At 34.0% G+C, this 21,305-nt stretch overlaps 1 protein-coding gene and 1 pseudogene across 1 annotated transcript; one reads left to right on the top strand and one right to left on the bottom strand.

Annotated features, from left to right (window-relative positions):
• The first annotated feature begins 1,759 nt into the window (after nt 1-1,759).
• Nucleotides 1,760-7,448, top strand: LOC105959885 (anthranilate synthase alpha subunit 2, chloroplastic). The gene is made up of 11 exons (XM_012984049.2): nt 1,760-2,038; nt 2,582-2,766; nt 3,553-3,742; nt 4,055-4,206; nt 4,484-4,599; nt 4,688-4,934; nt 5,013-5,069; nt 5,781-5,933; nt 6,242-6,322; nt 6,583-6,669; nt 6,779-7,448. The coding sequence occupies exons 1-11, from the start codon at nt 1,930-1,932 to the stop codon at nt 7,100-7,102; spliced, it is 1,701 nt and encodes a 566-aa protein (XP_012839503.2). The 5' UTR covers nt 1,760-1,929; the 3' UTR covers nt 7,103-7,448.
• A 3,704-nt stretch (nt 7,449-11,152) lies between these two features.
• Nucleotides 11,153-13,437, bottom strand: LOC148764972 (putative disease resistance protein RGA1; annotated as a pseudogene).
• Between the last annotated feature and the right edge of the window lie 7,868 nt (nt 13,438-21,305).

Here is a 21,305-nt window from a genome sequence, read left to right as displayed (position 1 = left end):
GTACCGATTGCAACACTTAGAACGATTGCACAGTTATTGAACTACAAAGGAGGTCTCGATGAACCAATGCCTCTAGTTCAACCGGGACATATGAATCGAAGGGATCGTACTGTACGTTAACTATATCACACGGTTCTTGCAGGCACTTCATTTGTATCTAGGCAATCATGATGCGTAGTTGCTAGACACCAATCTTGATTCGTTGGATGATTAAATTGAAACGAGCTTCATTTTAATTATAACTCTAGGGACGAGTTTAAACCACAAAGAGTTATGGACCCACGACTAGTTTACACCTGAACCATCGAGGGTCACACTGCTCGTGCACTCGAGTCCGAAACCACCCGTCACTCCTTTTTTTTTAGGGCACTTGGGCAGGGCCTGACTTTGAACTTCTTTACATCTACTTTATTCTTCTTCTACATTGGCCATTTTGGTCTCATCAGTACTATTGTTCGTGAGGCTTTTTTTTTTTTTTTTTTTTTTTTTTTTTTTTTTTTAATTTCATCGTTGGTTTTTTTCGTTTTAATTTGTCATTTCGTTGAATATTTTGATCTTTGTTCTATTTTTCGCATTTTATTTTGTGTTTTTCTTTTCAATGTTTGTAGTTATTCATTTTTCATTTGTTTTTGTTTTTCATCTATTTGTTTCTATTTTTCGATTTATATTGTCAATTTTCATCTTTTGATCTTCGTGTTCTATCGAAATTGCAATTTTTATTTTGTATATATTCACATATTTTTATTTGCATTAGTTTATAAATATACAATATATAAAGTCAAAATACACAATCAAGTATTGTATTGTATCTCTTATTTTCACCCACAATTTTCAATTAGTTTTCTAATTTAATTTTTATGATTCATACCTTATTCTACCTATATTTCCTCTGATACAGTTATTGAACGTTTCTTAAATTTATATATAATATAAAAATATGATCTATAGCTTTAATGAATGACATTTGTCAAACTGCTTAAGTCATTTTATCAAATCATTTAGTTGACTCTCAATTGTTTATGTGTATCAGTTAATTATTTTTAGTTTATTATTTTAGTTAATGTATTTATATTTTTTAAAACAAGGGTGAAATACTAGTTTTTATTGAAAAAAAAAGATAAAATATTGAATGAAATCTAAAATTGGTAAATAATTCTTAGTCAATTCCCCATTCAATGAAGAATTGTTCTTTTAAGCCCGCATGGGTGTAGTTCAAGGTTCCCGGGATGGTAAGTTGGTATAAGGTCCTAAGATCGGATCCTGACAGTCGCAATATGGGAATTTTAACTCCAATGATGGTTGGTTTCTTGTGGGCCAAGTCCGAGTCCGCTACTCTAACGGGCCGTTGAATTACTATGATTTACATTTTTCCATCAAATATTTGTTGGGCCAAGGGATGGGGCCCTGGGGACGAGAGATTTAGCCTTTTGGTACAAGAATTGTTCTTTTAAAAATGTCCGTATGAGTATAGAGCTCAACTGGTTCCGGGATGATAAATTCATATACGATTCTAAGATCGCAGTGTGGAAATTTCAACTCCAATGAGGGTTGATTCCTTGTGGGCACCAGATCCGTTGAATCACCATAGATTTACATTCCTCTATCGAATATTTATTGGGCCAAGGGATGGGGCCCTGGGCCGATGTAATTCGCCTTTCGGTACAAGAATTGTTTTTAATAAAAAGAAAGAAAAAAAAGAAAAAAAAAAAAAGGAATTGTTTTTAATGATAATAAATATATTCCAATTGTATATAAACTAAAATTGGTATTGTTTGGTATCCACTTTTGAACCCCACTAGAGAATAGACGAAACAGTTGCGCAGACTGATGCTATTTCATCTCCAATACTGAAAGAAAAACCTTAGGTTGTTTCAAAACTACATCCTCCTTCCACTCTTCGCCGATTCCACCACCCAGATTTCTTCGATTATGGAAACCCTAGCTTTGTCTTCTTATCATCCCCTCTTCTCGCCGCGCTCCTCCGCCACCTTCAAGCCTCTTCGCACCGTCAAATGTTCAATCTCGCCGCCATCCCTGGGTTAGTCTTAATTCTTCTATACTCATCAATTCAATTACTGCCGTTTTTCTCACATTGATTTTGATTGTTTGATTCAAATCCTATTTCCTATTAATAATTCAATCAATTTTTTTATCTGTTTTTGGAGGATGTATATTATGCTTTTCCAGAGGTTTACGTATTGGATGAAATTTAGGAACATCGATTGTGTTTGCATATATGCTAATTATTTCAATTATAATGTACCCTTAGATACGGAATAGAGTGTTCCATCAATGTTAATACCAAAAAAAGAAAAAAAATACCTCTTTCTTGCTATTTGAATATACAGTTAAACCTCTATAAATTAATACAGTCGAGTTATTAATTTAGCGAATTATTAAATTATCGAGTTAATAATTTAACACGTTTTCACCGAGTCGGGACCGAGAGAAACTATTATTTAATCGAGGTTATTAATTTATCGAGGTTCTACTGTAGTGAATGAATGGGAAATTTGAACAGAGTATCAATTGATATTTTTTTTTTTGCTTTGTTTGACGTTGTCGATAATAATGGGTGCAGTGGACCACTCTGTGAAGTTCAAGGAGGCTGCAAAGGATGGGAATTTGATCCCGCTGTACAGGCCGATATTTTCTGATCACTTGACTCCGGTGCTTGCATATAGGTGCTTGGTGAAGGAAGATGAGAGAGATGCCCCGAGTTTTCTTTTTGAGTCTGTTGATCCCGGTCTGAAAGCCTCAAGTGTTGTAAGATTTCTTTTATCCCATTTGATCTTTTTTCTTAATAAGAAAATCTACGCCGTGTTGCATTATTTTGGGAATGCCAAGTTATAGCTAATAGTGATGTTGTTAATTGTAATTTTTAACGTGTGTTATTTGAGTTTATCAATCTTGGTTGCTAGACCAAAGTCACGGTTGTTAGGGCTTGATTGATGTAATATAAAATTTGCCAGGAGAATTGAAATCAGGTACATGTTTGGTTACCCATGAAATAATTGGTCTATTTGATGCACGTCTTACCAAAGAATACAAACTTAATGACATATTCAGAGTTGAAATACTTGTAATATATTAAGTCCAAGAATCTGAAAGTGGACATGATTCTCTGGTTCAAAGTTTCAAGAATGCGTTGGATGTTATTGTTTTTTTTTTCTTGCATGGAGTGTAGGTTTTTTAGCTGTTTTAAAATTGAAATACTTATTTTCTCATTTCTTGAATCAAGGCGTTGTTTAAAATATAACCCCATTACCTAACCCGAGCCAAAAATAATAGCGCAATGACTAGTATTTAATACTAGGCCTTAAAAATAAGAATAATCTTCCTATTAAAATTCTTCAGCGTAAGGTTGATCCTACAATTGGCCGGTAGTCTACACCATATAATATATTCAAGTCAACTGTTAAGGTTGTCTAGTAATTTCTCAACTGTTCCTTTCTTATCTTCACTCACTGAACTCCATACTTGAATATTTTTAATTTATTCCTCGTTTGCCTTTCATGTTGCTTCTGTTAATGTTTGATCAAATTTTGCTAGGGCCGGTATAGTGTTATTGGAGCTCAGCCAACAATGGAGATTGTTGCAAAGGAGAACATGGTGACTATAGTCGATCACCATGAGGGACGAAGAACAGAGGAGTTTGTGGAAGATCCTATGGTTGTTCCTCGCAGGATTATGGAGAAATGGAAACCCCAGCGCATTGATGAACTCCCCGATGCATTTTGCGGTAATACCTAGAAAAAGTTAAGCACTAATTGTTTAATTATATAAAAATAGATACAAACCCCTATTTAGCAAAATTCATTTTGCACAAACTAGCTATAATGCGGTAACACTTCGCTCCAGACCGGGGAAAACAGATTGTAATGGACTTCCTATATTGTATCTTACTAGAATTTAAGCTATTTTATCTAATGTTTGATTTTGTAACTTTTTGCTTTTACCTGATTAAGGTGATGATTTCCTTTTTGTTCTGTCCTATTTTCCGTATCTCTAAAAAACACGGAATTTATTAACAGTATTGTTTCTCGCATAACAGGTGGTTGGGTTGGTTACTTTTCATATGATACAGTGCGTTATGTAGAAAAGAGGAAACTTCCATTCTCGAAAGCTCCTCACGATGACAGAAACCTTCCCGACATTCATCTTGGCCTCTATGATGATGTCATTGTGTTTGATCATGTGGAAAAGGTTCACTCATGCTCCCTTGGATTTCTTTTTTAAGTATTTTGGTTTCTACATGATCAAAGAGCACTTCGGATTTTATGCTAGGATCATATTTCCAATATTCAAGTCCTTTTTCCGAGAAATTTTACGAGAACCATATTTGGATTTTTATAATCGATTTTATCTTCATGATCGTGTATTCGAGTTAAAGAAGCTTATTTCTATGTCCAGTTATTCTTGCTACTTGAAGTTCAATTGTTGAGATTATTAAGTGTTTAGTCGTTATGTACTTTTGTCTCAGAAAGCGTATGTGATACACTGGGTCAGGTTGGATCAGTTCTCTTCTGTTGAAGAGGCCTATGATGACGGGATGAACAGATTAGAAGCTCTAGTCTCAAGAGTGCATGATATAGTGCCGTAAGTGATTCACTTCGTTTTTCAGTATCTCCTTTTCTGGGTTCACTTATTATTGCTATGAGGTCCCTTACTTTATTGATAATTGCAGTCCGAAACTTGCTGCGGGTTCTATAAACTTATACACCAGCCTTTTCGGTCCATCATTGAGCAATTCCTCCATGACAAGTGAAGAATACCAGAAGGCAGTAACACAAGCTAAGGAGCATATCTTAGCTGGAGATATCTTCCAGATTGTGCTGAGTCAGCGTTTTGAGCGTCGAACATTTGCGGATCCATTTGAAGTGTACAGAGCGTTGAGGATTGTCAATCCAAGTCCATATATGACTTATTTACAAGTTTGTTTTCTCTTTCTCTAAACTTTCATTCTTGGATTTCTTTATTACAATCTATTAAAATATATTATTGTTGATTAGGCAAGAGGCTGTATCCTGGTTGGTTCAAGTCCTGAAATTCTTACTCGAGTTAAGAAGGTAATATTTTCTGCACTCCAAAAGTAGCAGAACTTTCATGAATGTTGTGTTAGATTTCGTTCTTCATGTCTTTTCCACTCTGATCTAATACAGAAAGCGTATCATATATATGTATGCATGTAGATATGTATATAAGTATGTTTATGTATCTTATTATGTTTATAATTTGTTAAACTTGAAGAAAAATATTCTTCTTATAGTTGCGAAGTACTTAAGTATGTATTCCATTATCAAATGTTCCAACTTTAATTTGGAAAACACCCACCATAGCATTTGTTCTCTCTTTTATCTATTAATTTTTAAAATGCAATTGACTACTCGACCAAGATTTTTTTCACTTTTCTCGGAAATAAAGACTGGATTTGTCTTATTCTGTTAATTTTGGGCTGTTCTGTCGGTCCTTTTCTGGATGACATCCTTTTTGCTTCATTAGGCAGTGACCAGAACCCTGGCACTAAATTAGTTTCCCTGCATTTATGAATATTGGTTAGAAATTTTCTTTTATTTATTTTATGTGAAGCATAGATGAAAAAAATTGTAAAATATCATTTTGCTTAATACGGTTTTTGTTTAATGGACAATGGGAGACTTCTTTTGCTTTTCCAGTTTAGTAATTTGTTATCTTTTGATGACTCTTAGTATTCATTTTCCTTTTAGCTTTTCAAGCTTTGACAATATTCTGTTCATTTCTATTTTGTTTCTTGAAAACAGGGTAAGATCACTAATCGACCTCTGGCTGGAACTGTCAGAAGAGGCAAGACGCCCAAAGAAGATTATATGTTGGAAAACCAGCTTTTGCATGATGAAAAACAGTGTGCAGAACACATTATGCTTGTTGACTTGGGGAGAAACGATGTTGGAAAGGTTGCCTTCCTCTGTTTCTATCATATTAAATGTGCTGTAATTCTGTTATTTTATGACTTCTATGTGGATGTCGGAATTCTAATGCTTATAAGATGTATAGATAAGAAAGGTTAAATAAGCCTAGATTAAAACGTTTTTGATCTCTACTGTTGACAGTACCAGTTAATGATTGCCTGATGTCTTATATGCTGTGTCTAAGACTGTCGTAGCACCTTCTCATACTTCTGCTGCACTATAGGTCTTAACACAAATTAGAGTGTGTATTGTTGGGTTGTGACGACTAATGAAGACCAGTTTTATGGATGCAGGTGTCGAAGCCTGGCTCTGTGAAGGTTGAGAAACTCATGAATATTGAACGTTATTCCCATGTCATGCACATCAGTTCCACTGTATGTACTCTTTCACTGAAGATTATTCTTATAACCTTTTTACGTATGTATACATATTTAATAATTATAAAAGAAAGAGTGCCTTGGGGGTTCTTTAACTGAGTGAACAAGAAATAGAATGACTTCAACATAGAAAATTATTGAAATTTTCTTGAACTGAAGTGCAACGTAGCTTCATTTTTTTAATCTTGGCCAATATCTGAAATGTCACTAATTGGAAGCAATCTACGTGTTTGTGTTGGTTTATATTGATTATGAAGGTTACGGGTGAGTTGTCATCTAATTTGACGAGCTGGGATGCTCTGCGTGCAGCATTACCTGTTGGAACAGTTAGTGGAGCCCCAAAGGTGAGAGATTCAATCAACTCTCTTCTAGCTTAACTGTTTCGCATGTTTCTTTTTCTTTTTTAATTCATTTATATTAGAGTGCTTAATATGTAGTATTTATGATCCACAGGTGAAAGCAATGGAATTGATAGACGAACTAGAAGTGACGAGACGTGGGCCATACAGTGGTGGATTTGGTGGAATATCGTATACAGGAGATATGGACATAGCCTTGTCTTTGAGAACAATTGTATTCCCAACAAACATGCGTTACGACACAATGTATTCTTACAAAGGCGGTGAGAAGAGGAGAGATTGGATAGCACATCTCCAAGCTGGTGCTGGTATTGTTGCAGACAGTGTTCCTGCCGATGAACAGAGAGAGTGCGAAAACAAGGCCGCTGGTCTTGCTCGTGCCATTGATCTTGCTGAGTCATCATTTGTCGATAAGTAATCACATTTCTTGCCCAGTAGAAATAAGTCAAATTAGAAATGTTTTTTTTTGAGGTCTCATAATCCACGAAGATACATATTTGACGGAGTTTGGTTTGTGGTTATTTAAAAGATCTTATAAGCTCATACTTCTTAACAAGATGTTTTTGGAGCTTGTAAGATTTTAAATTTTGTTTTGAAAGTTAGTTGTTCAAATTTTTGGGTAGAAAATTGTCATTGATGTTTAAAGAGTTGCTAACAATTTTGTCTTTAGCATTGTTAAGAGTTAAATGATTTTGTTAGGATTGGTGTTGTTTTGAAAATAATTTGGAGCAACTTTTCCTAGAAACAACTTATAAGTTCTCAAATGCCCATTTTTTTTTTCTTTTAGGCACAAATAGGGAGCATGAGCAGCAAGGCAATTATTGCCTTGTCTTTTGACAATTGAAAACTGGAAATCTTGAAATGTATCAAATTCGATTGTGTATAAATTAGTTATTTCTGTTAGAGGATAAACCTCACATATATATTTGTAGGAAATTGATACTCGATTATACGAAGATTTGTAGCGTATGAAAAGCAATTTATAACTAAATTCTAGGAGCTGAAATGAATTGAGATGGACAGACGCAAATAAAGCTTTTGCAAAAACTAAACTCTTTAAGTTATTATTTCATATGAGAAGACTACATATATATATATAGAGAATTCATATACACGTGTATAGAGCCACCTGTGTACATTGACTGACCATGATTTACATTGGCTGACCATGATTTACAAAGCAACACGTACAAGCCACATATTGGATATTCTTCTCTTTTGTCTTGGTCAACGTATTGTATTGACCAGGTGGAAAATAACTTAATGCTCAAGTCTATAAGGATATATTACCACCACCCCTTTAGACGTAGCATCACTGTGTCGATTGTAAGTTGGATGAGTGAAATGTATGTATGCGTCGTTAGAAACTTCAAGTCGAAAAATTCAGTGGGACAAAACTGGTTCGAAGGGGAAAATAGTGTATAACTCGAATCCAAGTCGTGCGCATAAGCTACCTCGTTAAAAACCTTTGCTAGAAAACCCGATGGAACAAAACCAACTATAAGGGAAAAAGAGTGAAATGCACTATTGCTCCCTCTGAAACGAGCAATATAAACTTCAAAGTTGGATTATCAATCTTGCTTCATACTGGCTCTTCTCATACCAATGTCTTGTACTAATTTCTCAAATGTAAGAGTCGGCAAAGGTTCGAATTGCCTTGTCAACGGTCGCTAGGTAGAGCTTGTCACACATGGTTAGCCTAGTGTGATTTACATCTCTCGTATGGTTTGCCCAGTGCACCTATATGGTTGGTTGTGGGTTCCTTCATTTACCAAAAAAGGAAATTAGATAATTTAGTAGTAATAGAATAACTGAAAGACCTATATCCATACGCAAGCAAGGGACACATATATAGAATGCCAAAAGTATTATTATTAGATGAAATATGTAAAGACCACAGTCACAAGACTTATTGATCACCTACTCTAACAATCTCCCACTCGGCGACGAGAGGATTGCTCGGGTGTTGTGACGAGAGAGAGAGAGAGAGAGAAATACTAGAGATGAAGATGAAAATCATAATTAAGAAATTAAAATGAGATTTGTGGAATATTAATGTTATGTGAAACGTGAGATAATTAAGAAGAAGATACATAGTATTTAATTCTTAATTACACGTCTAATTATAAATTAAGGGTATAATAGTAAAACCTAAAAAAAATTATTAATTAAATACATTTTGGATTTTGCTTAAAATCTAAATATTTTTTGGGGCCTACTGTAATTTCAAACTGCCGCGAGTTTCTGGCTAGCTTTTTCGGTTCAAAATCTCGAACGAAGCAGTGTTTTCGTCTTCAGGATCTACACTCTAATTTCGTCACCTAGTGCTGTGTTCGTATATTTCAGAGCGTTTTTCGCGATTCTTTTAGGGCTGAGAGCTTCGAAAGCCTTCTTCTCGAGTTTTATTAACTCGGTGTTTAGTGCTCCGATGCTCTTCTTCAATTCCACCCCGTTGGAAGGATATTAACTCGTGTAAGATTCTTGATTTAACTCGCACGTTTCGTCGCATGTTTTAAAGTCTGTGGTTTTCGATGACATTCTTGTTTTAATCTTCTCCAATATTCAGCTCCATTGCAAATGGCGACGCTCGTTTCTTCGAGCACCCAAAAGGCAAAGGGGTGCTGGCCAGTAAGCTACTCGTCGAGATCATCGATCTGCAAATAATAACCTTTTCTATTTTTGAAACCTCAAATATTCTGTTATTTTAGGAATTATTTTGGTGGAATATGTCATTGATATGAATGGAATACAAATTCTTGAATGTTTTGCATTGTGTGGAGAGGTTTATTGTTGATTGTTGCTCGGTTTTGGTGTTTTCGATTGTTTTTCTCATTATTCCCTTTCTTTTAAGAAAATTTTGAAATTCCGAAATAATCCAAAACTCCGATATTTCCGAATATATCGGAATCGGAACTCAGTTTTTGATTCCGAAATTGTCGGAATCGGAATCTGGAAATGAGATTTGAGTTCCGAAAAAAATCTGAAATTTTCCGAAACGTCCATTTCCAATCCAATCCGTCCGGTTTCCAAATAAACTCAGATTTCACGTAATATAATATAATCTGATTTATATAATATATTAACACCGCAAATTCATCTTTCATAATCAGTAAGAATTTTATAAATAAAATTTGTATGAGTTATCGTTAGAGGCCTGATTCAGCATTCAACAGATGAATAAATTTAATTTCTAAGAAATCAAAGTTTCTACGAACTTCGAGAAATCAGATTAAAGACCTTTATAAATTATAGTTGTTAATAAGTTAGTGGGATCAAAGTTTCAACAGTCGTATATAAATTAAAGAATTTTATAAATTACAATTTGATCCTAAGAAATCCGGATATTTACCATTAGGCTCAATTCTATTATAACCACCCATAACACGTAACATAACCACCCATAACATGTAACCTCTCCCACAACTAGATCCAGTACACAGACCCACTACCCCACTACAAGTTCGGTTTTAATTAATTTTTTTATTCGCAGGAGGGTTATTTACTAAGTTGTTTTTTAGAGGATCAATTTCCTATCCACTTCCCCATTACTTAGGTGATTACCATGTGTAAAACACAACTGAAACACCTGTTTTTTTTCTATATATATGTATATATATTTCATTCTCAAACCTTCATTCACTTTTCAAATATCTCGAAACTTTTGTAGGATATATATAGTCGCTCCTAATATCACGAATATTGTTGACCTCAGTCCGACTACAATGGCTTGGAGATTTATTCTACGAGTAATGTTGTTGTGGTTTGTTCCACGTTAAGACAACAAAGATGAATAAATTATGGCATGGCGGCAAAGTACATGCCAACATTAAAAAATGACATACGAGGAGGATAAAGAGTGGGGAAGAGAAAGAGGGGTGAGAAGGAGAAGAAGACGAAAGAGGAGGAGAAGAAAGTGGGAGGAGGAAAAAAAGAAAAAAAAGGAGGAGGAGGAGAAGGATGAGAGGGATGAGAGGGAGGAGGAGAAGAAGAAGAATAAACAAAAGGAGGAGGAGGAGGGGAGAAGAGGAAGAAGAAGAAGTGGAAGAAGAATGAGAAGGAGAAAGAGAAAGTGGAGTAGAAGGAGAAGGAAAAGGAGGAGAATGAGTAGGAGGAGGGGGGGCAGAAGAAGAAGAAGAAGAAGATGATGCAGGGGAACAAGAAGAAGAAACATGAGTTGGAGTGAGGGTTTGTAAAGAAGAAACAGAGGGGTGTGAGGGGTTTGTGTGATATTGATTTTCATTAAAGGTATAAATCTCATTAGCTATTTATTATTTAGGCGGTATTGAAGCGAGAAACAACTAATATTTGAAATAGCCATCCCATTTGTTAAATTTGTATTATTTATTATTTAACACATATTTTATATATTGACACTCGGTGTGTGTGCATATATATATATATATATATATATATATATATATATATATATATATATATATATATATATATATATATATATGATGAAATATATGCTACAATAAAATAAGGTAATTATGAAGGTTCTGAATGCGCGTTTTATTCCTCAACTCCGCTTCACGAGCATCCTCCATCACTGCCGAATCATCACCACTACTTAATTCGATTGTCAATCCCAGGGAATTGCTAAGTCCGTTTAAGTTCTTCAACCACCCAAACTTTTTCAATGTGATTATGAATTTTTTTCAATGTGACAAGGCTGGTTAACTGGGCTAGTCCTTGATGGTATTGCTTCAAAGAATCGGTACCTTCATAATAGAGGTGTTTGAGATTTACGAGCCTATGGATCCCTTGGGGAAGTCGAACAAGACTCCCGCATGAAATGATATTCAAGCTTTCTAATTCGCGCAAATTGCACATGCTCTCCGGCAACTCCTCTATAAGTTTATTAGAGCTTAAGTCCAGTTATTTCAATTGAAACAAATTCCCAATTTCATGCGAAATCTCTTTTAGCTTGCACCCTTGCACCAAAAGAAATTGCAAGCTGTAAAGTTTACAAATGCTCTTTAGATCATTTTCGGCGATAAAGTTATTCCAATTCAAATTCAACCACCTTAAGTGAATTAACTTTTCTATTTCTTTCGGAATGCCTCGCATGCCACATCTCCTTAGGCTTAGTAACCTCACACTTGTGAGGCCATCACAAAGATGTGGATCGTAAAGTTCTTTGGTGAGAAATAAGCTACGGTATTTTTCGACTCGGGAAACTAACAAAGTGCTACAGGTTTGGCAATTTGTTTCCCTCATTCTTGACCCCACATTCTTTCTAAGAAATTGAGCAAAATCATGTATTATATCATGCATCTTAAATGATGCTATCCACTCCTCATCCAAATTTGATGTGTTGCTAAAGTCTTGAAACAAAGAACGCATTGCTAACTTATCAAAATACTCTCTCCCTCTAACTTCCCAATCGCTACCGTATCCTAGGTAACCCATTGCAAACCATATTCTTATTATGTCCGCCACGATAATTTCGGTATATTTAGGAAAGCAATATGAGAAACAACGCTGAAGCGTTGGGGACAATTCTTTGTAACTTAGAAGCAAATGGGGGAAGAGGTCATCTTCTACCTCCTCCAATTCCCATATTTCACTATTCAATACGTTGTCCCATGCTTCCACATTATTCTTAAACTGCAAAAAACTTCCCAAAGTCTTTGCTGCAAGTGGCAACCCATTGCACTTATGGCTATATCCCTATCTATGTTCTGGAATTTTTCATGTTCCTTCTCATTCTTTCCAGAAAGCGCTATCCGATTTAATAATAACCAACACTCTTCCTGGGATAGATGTCCTAAATGGTGGATGTCATTCTTAACGCTACCCATCATTACAACAACCCTTTCGTTTCTGGTCGCCACCAAAATTCTACTACCCAAACCACCGCCTTTGAGACAAATTCTCAGAGGTTCCCACTTGGTCCTGTCTTCCGTCCAAACATTATCCAGGACGAGAAGAAACATTTTCCCGGAAATCTTCTCTTTTAGACATTTTAGTACTCTTTCGAATTGATTGGTATTTGGTTTACTACCTCTTGCCCCCACAATAATTTCGTTGGCAATTCCAACCTCATCAAAGGGATCGGAAACACAGATCCAAATTCTTAATTGAAAACAACTCATTACTCGACTATTGTTATAAGCTAGTTTAGCAAGAGTTGTCTTCCCAATCCCCCAGTACCAACTATAGATAGGACACATACGCCTAACTCTTCCCCCCTACCACCTCCACCCACTAGTTTGCTCACCAAATTTTCGCTCTCAAGTTTACGACCACAAACTTCCATTGAATCAATTAAAGAAGGTCCATTGGGGTGAGATTTGATCTCATGAAAACCAAATCGACCTTGCTCAGCCAATATTAGATCGAATCGTGTTTTGACTTGTTCTATTTTCAAGGCAATTTCATGACGAGTGCGAACTTTCTTGGAACATAAACACGGAGATGGGACGAAGGAGGACCATACCCTTTTCTTAGGAGGAACATAAACATCATGATCAGACGATTGTTCGATCCGAAATTTGAGAACAGAGTAGTTCCATTCGTCCAACACGTCGTCCATTTCGTAGGTCGTGTTTTCGAGCCTCGTCAGCCAATCTTTGACGCCTTTGTCCTTAACCCCTTCTTCCCCGCATCTTCCAACACATATCTAACTTTCTTCAGATCATCGGAAAGACTCCGAATCTCATTCTCAACGCCTCTCACCAGATTTACTTCTTTCCGGACCTTTTCTTTCCGGCGCTCCACCACAATGGAAACAATAGCATCCACCATGATTGCAAACAGTTTTCTTAGTGTGTGTAAATAATATATGTGTGTTTATGGGATGGTTTCTTTCTTATGGTATTGATCCATAAAATAGCTCCTGATCAGATGTATAAAAAGGTCAACTACTATCCTAGTCTTAAATTATTATTTCTTATCAATATATAACGGAAAAACAATGTTCAAATTTGTATAAAGAATTGCAACTTTCATGTTAGTTCCAACTACCACTCAGTGGGAAAGGGGCAAATTTTGGGAAGTTTTCCAACAAATAATTGAATAAATTACTAAAAATTATTAAAACCAACTTAATAATAATAGCTCGAGATCTAAGCAGACAGAAGTATTTTGCTAGTTTATTCAGGCCAAAATATTAAACTATAAATCGTACTCGCGGTTTGTGCGGATGGTGATGAAATTTTTGGTGGGAAAAACACAGAATTACCCCCAAATAATACAATTTGACTTACTTATAAAGAATCCAAAATTGTTAGGACCAAATTGTAATTTTCAAAAATTCTGGTTTATAACTCGTCATCTTCTACTCGCCGGAATTACATCTCACCGGCACCACCATCTATCGCCATCATTAAGTTTCAGAAACTTAGTATAAATTACAATTTTAGTCTCTTTATTTTTTTAATTAAATTTGGCCTCTATTTAAATCTTTTCATAATTTTATACTATTTTATTTAAGGGTATATTTGTCCTTTTACCTTCAGTCAACGACCGAAAGCACAATGGGTCGAATTGTGTTATTTAAAAAATTCACATCGAGTATTTTTGCTGATTTATCTATCACGTGAGGTTTTCACTATTTCGATATTAAACAAAGTTGCGGCTATATGCAAGACTAATTTCACTTGTGCAAGACCAAATTAAAATTTTCAATCTACAAATACTATAATACCCTTACTTGTTAAAAAAATAGAAAATTCCAAATGTGCAATACCAAAAACTCAAAAACACAAAAAACCCTATCATAAAACCACAAGACCAACTTTCACGTTTTCTTTGTGTTTTTTTTTTTTTTTCATTATTTGTTATTTGGTCTTGCATGAGCAAGCAAAAACCAATTTAATTTATGGGTATATTTGTCATTTCATCTTAATAAAATGGAATCTTTCTTTAATTTGGTCTTGAAATTAGTATTGCATATAGCCGCAGTCATTAAACAATCGTATGTTTTGGCATTTTTCAGTGTACTCTAAAATCTCTAGTCCACATAATTGAATACTGGAAATGAATTATCGCCTCACATTTTAATTCAAATCAATAACAAAGTCAAAAGATTCGCATGTACGTGTTTTTACATACAATATTTATCGAGTTTTTACGGACGTATTAAGAATATAAAGATACACATTGACATACATGTAAATAATATAAGTTTTTTTTTGAACCGTTCGAAAGAATATAAAGGTACACATTGACAAACATATATATCAGTTTTCTTTATGTTGAAGGTTGTTTTTTTCAATACGCTCACATATATATCAGTATTCTTTATTTACGTAATGTCTTTAACTTATATATTGAAAATGATGTAAAATAACAAGCCATTTGTCCTCTTATCGTATATTCGATTGTAGTTTCGTTGTCTCATTTAACAACATTCAGATTCATGTGCAAGACTGGTGCATTACTTTGATTTCAGTATCGGAGTTACTTGCTATATTTCAATGTGGATGGTTTTTAGAACGTTGTCAGTTTATTTTTTATGCATACTTTTTATTGATTGATTAGGATACAAATGTTCATTTTTTTTGTTCGATTGTATTCTTAATATTATCGACATATTTTTTCTTCGTTAATTTTATACATTAACTCATTTTGATGTTGTGAGTTACTAGTATGTACTATAAATAAAGGTAAAATAAATGTATTGGCAAAATTACCCCTAACTCTTTAAACTCAATTCCTAATTGTAAATCCAATTTAACTTCACTTTCATCAATTTTGAACACAAAAATAAAATTATTTATTCTTTTTTTAAACTTTTTTTTTTCTGTTTTTTTTTTTGTTGCCGCCGGTTTCCAGCGTTCACTTTTTTTTCCCTATATACCTTTTCTCCCGCCTGTTTTCAGCGTTGACCTTTTTTTTAAAAAAACATTGTCTGCTTTCTCCGCCGCAAGTCTCCGAGGTTGACTTTTTTATTTTTTCCAATTTTTTTTATCCGTTTCTTTTACGCACGCCGATGAACGTTAATCGTAATTTTACTGTCATTAACAGTAATTGTACTATCGTTCACAGTACAATCACTGTCAACCACATCAATATTATTATTCTGACTTTTCTTATTTTATTCAATTTGTTGACAAGTAAACATAATAATATTACTGTCGTTGACGATAAAATTACTGTAAACACAATAATATTACAGTCAACCACATCAATATTAAAAAGAAAATATTACCTTCTTTTTTTTTGATTTGTTGAACGATTAACGTAATAATATTACTGTATTCTATTGCAATATTGCTTTAAACACAATAATATTACCGTGGTTAACGGTAATATAACTTTCATTACAGTAATATTACTGTCGACCACATCAATGTTAATTCTTTTATCTTTTTATTATGTTTGCCTTTGTTGAACGGTCAACATATTAATATTACTCTATTACACAATAATAATGTTTTTTGTTGTGTTACTATTACTGTGCTAGAGAATAATATAACAATATTACTGTAATATAGCTAATATTACTGCGTTAAACAGTAATATAGTTAATATGACTCTCAACCACAGCAATGTTAGCCAAGAAATGTCAAAAAAAAAAAAAACAGTTTTAAAAAAAAAGAAAAGTCAACGCTGCCGGAGACCGGTGTTGACAGTCGGTCAGCGGCGGCAGAAGGAAAAAAATCGAAAAAAGGAAACGCCGAAAATTGAATAGAGCTTTTCTCTTGACAAAAAAAATAGAAAGAATTAACGAAGTGTTATACGGTTGGAGTTAACGAATGTTGAGTCTGCTATCCGGAGCTCTGTCGACTTAGTGGAAACAAATTAAAAGGAAAAAAAAAACAAAGATAAAGGAAAAAAAAAAGGGAATGTCAAATGTCAACTAATGTTGAAGTTAACTCATTCTGAGTCAGCTAACTGGAGCTCCGACGGTCCAGTATCGGAAAAATAATGAAAAAAAAGAAAAGAAAAAAGGAAAAAAATGGAATGTCAACTAATGTTGAAGTTAACTAATGCTAGTCAGTAAACCGGAGCTACGACGACCCGCCGCCGAAAAAAAAAAAAAAAAAAGAATTACAAAAAAAATAAAGATAGAAGGAAAAAAATGAATGTCAACTAATTGAAGTTAACTAATGCTGAGTTAGCTAACCAGAGCTCTGACAACCCGTCGTCGGAATAAAAATAAAAAATAAAGAAAAAAAAAATGAATGTCAACTAATTGAAGTTAACTAATGTTGAGTCAGCTAATCGATGTTCCGACGACCCGCCGCAAGAGTAAATAAAAAAATAAAAAAAGGAAAAAAAAATGAATGTAAACTAATTGAAGTTAACTATAATGTTGGTCAGCTCACCGGTGTTCGTACTACCTAGGCCACAACTGAAAAGAAAAAAGTAATTTTTTTTTAAATAAATAAATATAAATAATAATAATCAAAATAAAATAAGATAAATAAACTCTAATTATGGTTTGGTGAAAAAAGTGTAAGCTAATTATTTGGATATATAGCAAATGAAACTTAGAGCTAATATGTTTTACTTAAAATTTTAAAAAGGGTCGGGCTTATCCCATATTATGTAAGTTATGAAATTTAAATTAAATTTTCTTTTTCTTAATTAATTATAGGGCGAATTTGACATATACCGACAAATCCAAGTTTCACTACAAATTAGCCCATTCTTAACTTTCATTTCAAATAAACCCACGAAAATATTAATTCCCTTACATATTTCTATTTGAGACAAGCCAAACCCACCCTCATCCCATCCCGCCTGCCCACCAGGCCGGCTCGGTCCGGTCTGGCCGACCTGGTCCGACCAGACCCAGTCAGATTATTTTATTTTATTTTTTTCGAAAAAATAAATGATTTTTTTCTCTGGCGGCGAGTCGTCGGATCTCCAGTTAGCTAACTCAGCATTAGTTAACTTCAACATTGGTTAAATTTAAACAATCTACTTATTTTTTTCTATTATATTTTTCTTTTATTTTTTGTCCGGTGGTGGACTGTGGGAGCTCTGATTAGCTGACTCAACATTAGTTAACTTCAACATTGGTTGACATTTTTTTTTTTTTGTTTCTGGCGGCAGGTCGTCAGATCTCCGGTTAATTAGCTCACTAAGCATTAGTTAACTTCAACATTAGTTAACTTAAATATTAACATTAAAACTGTCGGGTGCCAGCTAATGCCTAGTCGCCTGATCCCAGCCTTAAATTCCCACTGCTGAAAGAAAAAAAGAGTTAAAAATACAAATTAAAAAAAAAATGATCGGATATTAGTTAATGCAATGTGAACTAATGCACGAGCTAATCAGAGCTTTGACATCCCGTTGCCGGAAAAAAAAAAAAAAAGTTAGACGTCAGCTAATAATGTTGAAGTCAGCTAATACGTAGTTTGCTAATGCAAGTCAACTAATCAGAGCTCTGATAACCCGTCGCCAAAAAAAAATTAAAAAAAAAAAGATAAAAGAAAAAAAATGCTATGTCAACTAATGTTGAAGTTAACTAATGCTAAGTCAGCTAACCGGAGCTCCGACGAACAGCCGCTGGAAAGCAAAAAAAGATGTCAACTAATGTTAAATTTAACTAATGTTGAAGTTAACTAACGTTGAGTGAGCTAACCGGAGCTCCGACGACCCACCTCCGAAACAAATTAAAAGGAAAAAAATAAAAAGAAAAAAGAAAAAAAAATGGAATGTCAAATGTCAACTAATGTTGAAGTTAACTAATGCAGAGTCAGCTAACCGGAACTCCAACGACCCGCCACCGGGAAAATAAAATTTAAGAAAAAAAGAAAAAAGAAATGGAATGTCAACTAATGTTGAAGTTAACTAATGTTCAGTCCGCTAACGGGAGCTTTGACGATCCGCATCTGGAAAAAAAAAAAAAAAAGAAAGAAAAAAAAATTGAATGTCAACTAATTGAAGTTAACTAATATTGAGTCAGCTAACCAGAGCTTCGACGACCCGCCGCCGAAAAAAGAAAATGAATGTCAACTAATTGAAGTTAACTAATTATGAGTCAACTAATTGGGGCTCCGACCACCTAGGCCATTGCTGGGAAATTTCTTTTTGAAACAATAAATAAATAAAATTTAAATTATTTTTTTTCAAATAAAAATAATAATAATCAAAATAAAATAAGATAAAACAAACTCAAATTAGGGTTTGAAAGGGTAAAAAGGGTATAAACTGATTATTTGAATTTATATCAAATGAAACTTAGAACTAATAGATTGTACTAAAAAACATAAAAAGGCTAGGCTTATCCCGCATTATGCAAGTTAGTGAGGGGCTATCTCAAATAAACCCTAAACTTTACAATGTTTGCAGATTTGCAACGAGATATCTATAGGACGGATACACATTAAAGGCAAGATAGAAACTCGAACACGGTCTCAAAACACTAACCATGCCGCGCACATGGTGTTCAGGTTAGACATGATGGATATATGGGCTTAAATCGTCGAAAACTGTAGTGTAGTAAGATTTCTCAAAAATCAATCAAAAAATAGGGGTTTTTTGTGCATAAGTCCCCAACCAAGCATCTTTATTATTCTAGGTTTAGGGGCTATATGCCTATATCTCTTTCACCAATAAGCCCATCCCTTTAATATTTATTATAAATAAAGGAAACATTCATGTATATGCCAATATTACCCTCAACCATTTATACACAATTCTTAATTGTAACCCCAATTTAATCAATTTTGTCCACAAATATCCAATTTTGACCACAAAAATTCAATTTTGACTTTTTTTTGGAGCATACTTTAATATGCTCCAATTTTATTTTATTTTTTCATTTTCTTTCTTTCGGATTTTCTCGCCGGTCTCCGGCGTTGACCTTTTTTTTTTCTTCCGGATTTTTTCGCCGGGTTTCGGCGTTGACTTTTTTTTAGTGTTTTTTTAAGTTTTTTTTTTCTTTTTTTGTTTTTTTTTGTTTTTTTTTTTACGTCCGCCGCTAAACGTTGACCGTAATTGTGCTGTCACTGACAGTAAATTAACGTAATTATACTGTAATGACAGTTAATTAACGTAATTGTACTACCGTTGACAATACATTTATGTAATTGTGCTGCCGTTGACAGTAAATTAATAATGTAAGGAACCCTCTAGTATGTAGCCCCTAATCAAACTTTACACCCAAACGAAAATATTAAAATTGATGCACGTAATGATCTTAAATTTTATAAATAGAACGACGATATACTCTAGATTCTTCTATTGTTCTATTCAAAATAAAAAATCAAGGTCTATGCACGATAATAGGTAATAATAAAAATATTTGTGCAATTAAGCACAAAAGTGTTATAGGCAGATAATGTGTAAGCATATAAATAAATTAAATAGAAAACGTAAATAAAACCAATATACTCACATTATAATTCAAAGGTGACTTTTCAATTTTAAATAATTATGGAGTACATCTCAAGATGCCTAGCACAACATTAATATCAAGTCTTTGGACAGTAATATTAACTGTAAGTGGCACTCTTGTTGTAGTAATCAAGTGCCGGCGATAAATCCAGTCAAATAATGAGCTCATATTTGGATGTCACTTATTATTCACATGGAAACGTAACAATTGTCACGGACTTATTACCACAGTTGCATATGTGGTTCGGCCAAATATCAACCTACCTTTGGGTATAGTTAAATATTCGCATGAATTTAAATACACATAACATCTTAACATTCTCAATAAGCTAATCTCCACAGAGAGGTCACTTTAGTGGCTTCATGCTTCAATCAGTTATCTTAAAAGTCAGACAACTTAATAACAAGTCATTAGATGTACCCAAAAAATTATTCAGAAATTTAAAGTCGTTGTTGAACGCTAAGGCTCTAAAGACATCACCTGAGCGCTAATAGTCTGTATCGATCACTAAGGTTGCCTCGCTGTATTGTTTTCGAATCAAACTCAGTAATATGGTTATTCATAAAAAATGAGTATGAATTGAAAACTTCGAATCCATTTTTATATTGAATTTGAGCTAAAGATGATGTGGGGCTTACAATTCAACCTTATTTTAATTTAGAGGCCAAAATAAATTTTAAAAATAAATCTACGTTTATATGGATTTGGACTATATTAGTAACTCAATTTAGACTTAAAACAAGTGTTTCGACTCAAATGAATTTAAAAGAATTCACATATTAGTTCGGTCCCTCAAAATAATTGAAATATTTTAAACGTCCCAAAAAACCTTAAATCAACTTTTTATTCATTAAAAATTGCGCTTGCCCCAAATCCAGAAAATCTTACAACTTAAAGGACATAGTTGAAATTTCGAAAGAAAAGTCTTTGAGAGAAAACGGACGTGAGATTCAGAAATACTTAATTTGTGTGTGGAAATATATTTTCAAAAAATGTACTGCAGTTTTGAGAGAAACTCTAAATTTGGGGACTTAGATGAACTTTTCGGAAGCTTTGGGCCCTAAATCAGATTTGTAAATATTTTCAATTGGACCCCAGTCCAAATCAAGAATAACCAAACTTCGGGGACCAAATTGAAGTTACAGAAACCCTAAATCTGGGGTGAAATTGAAATTTCCCAAAACTTGATCAAACCAAATATTCTCCTTCCAGACCAGCCGCCACCCTCACCATCGATAGAATTTCAGAATTTTTACGTTAATTCTTAATGCTTAATCTTAATTCAATTGATCCGAATTGATGCATTTGGAAAACATAA

This window comes from Erythranthe guttata, chromosome 14 (assembly GCF_056151865.1).
Source record: "Erythranthe guttata isolate IM_541 chromosome 14, IM_541, whole genome shotgun sequence".
Taxonomy (NCBI): domain Eukaryota; kingdom Viridiplantae; phylum Streptophyta; class Magnoliopsida; order Lamiales; family Phrymaceae; genus Erythranthe; species Erythranthe guttata.
This window is presented reverse-complemented; position numbering and strand designations above follow the sequence as displayed.

Coding starts and splice junctions, on each gene's coding strand:
- LOC105959885 (XM_012984049.2), top strand. CDS start 1,930: ATGGAAACCCTAGCTTTGTCTTCTTATCATCCCCTCTTCTCGCCGCGC. Junction 2,767..3,552: donor GTCTGAAAGCCTCAAGTGTT/GTAAGATTTCTT, acceptor AAATTTTGCTAG/GGCCGGTATAGTGTTATTGG. Junction 5,934..6,241: donor GGAGAAACGATGTTGGAAAG/GTTGCCTTCCTC, acceptor TTATGGATGCAG/GTGTCGAAGCCTGGCTCTGT.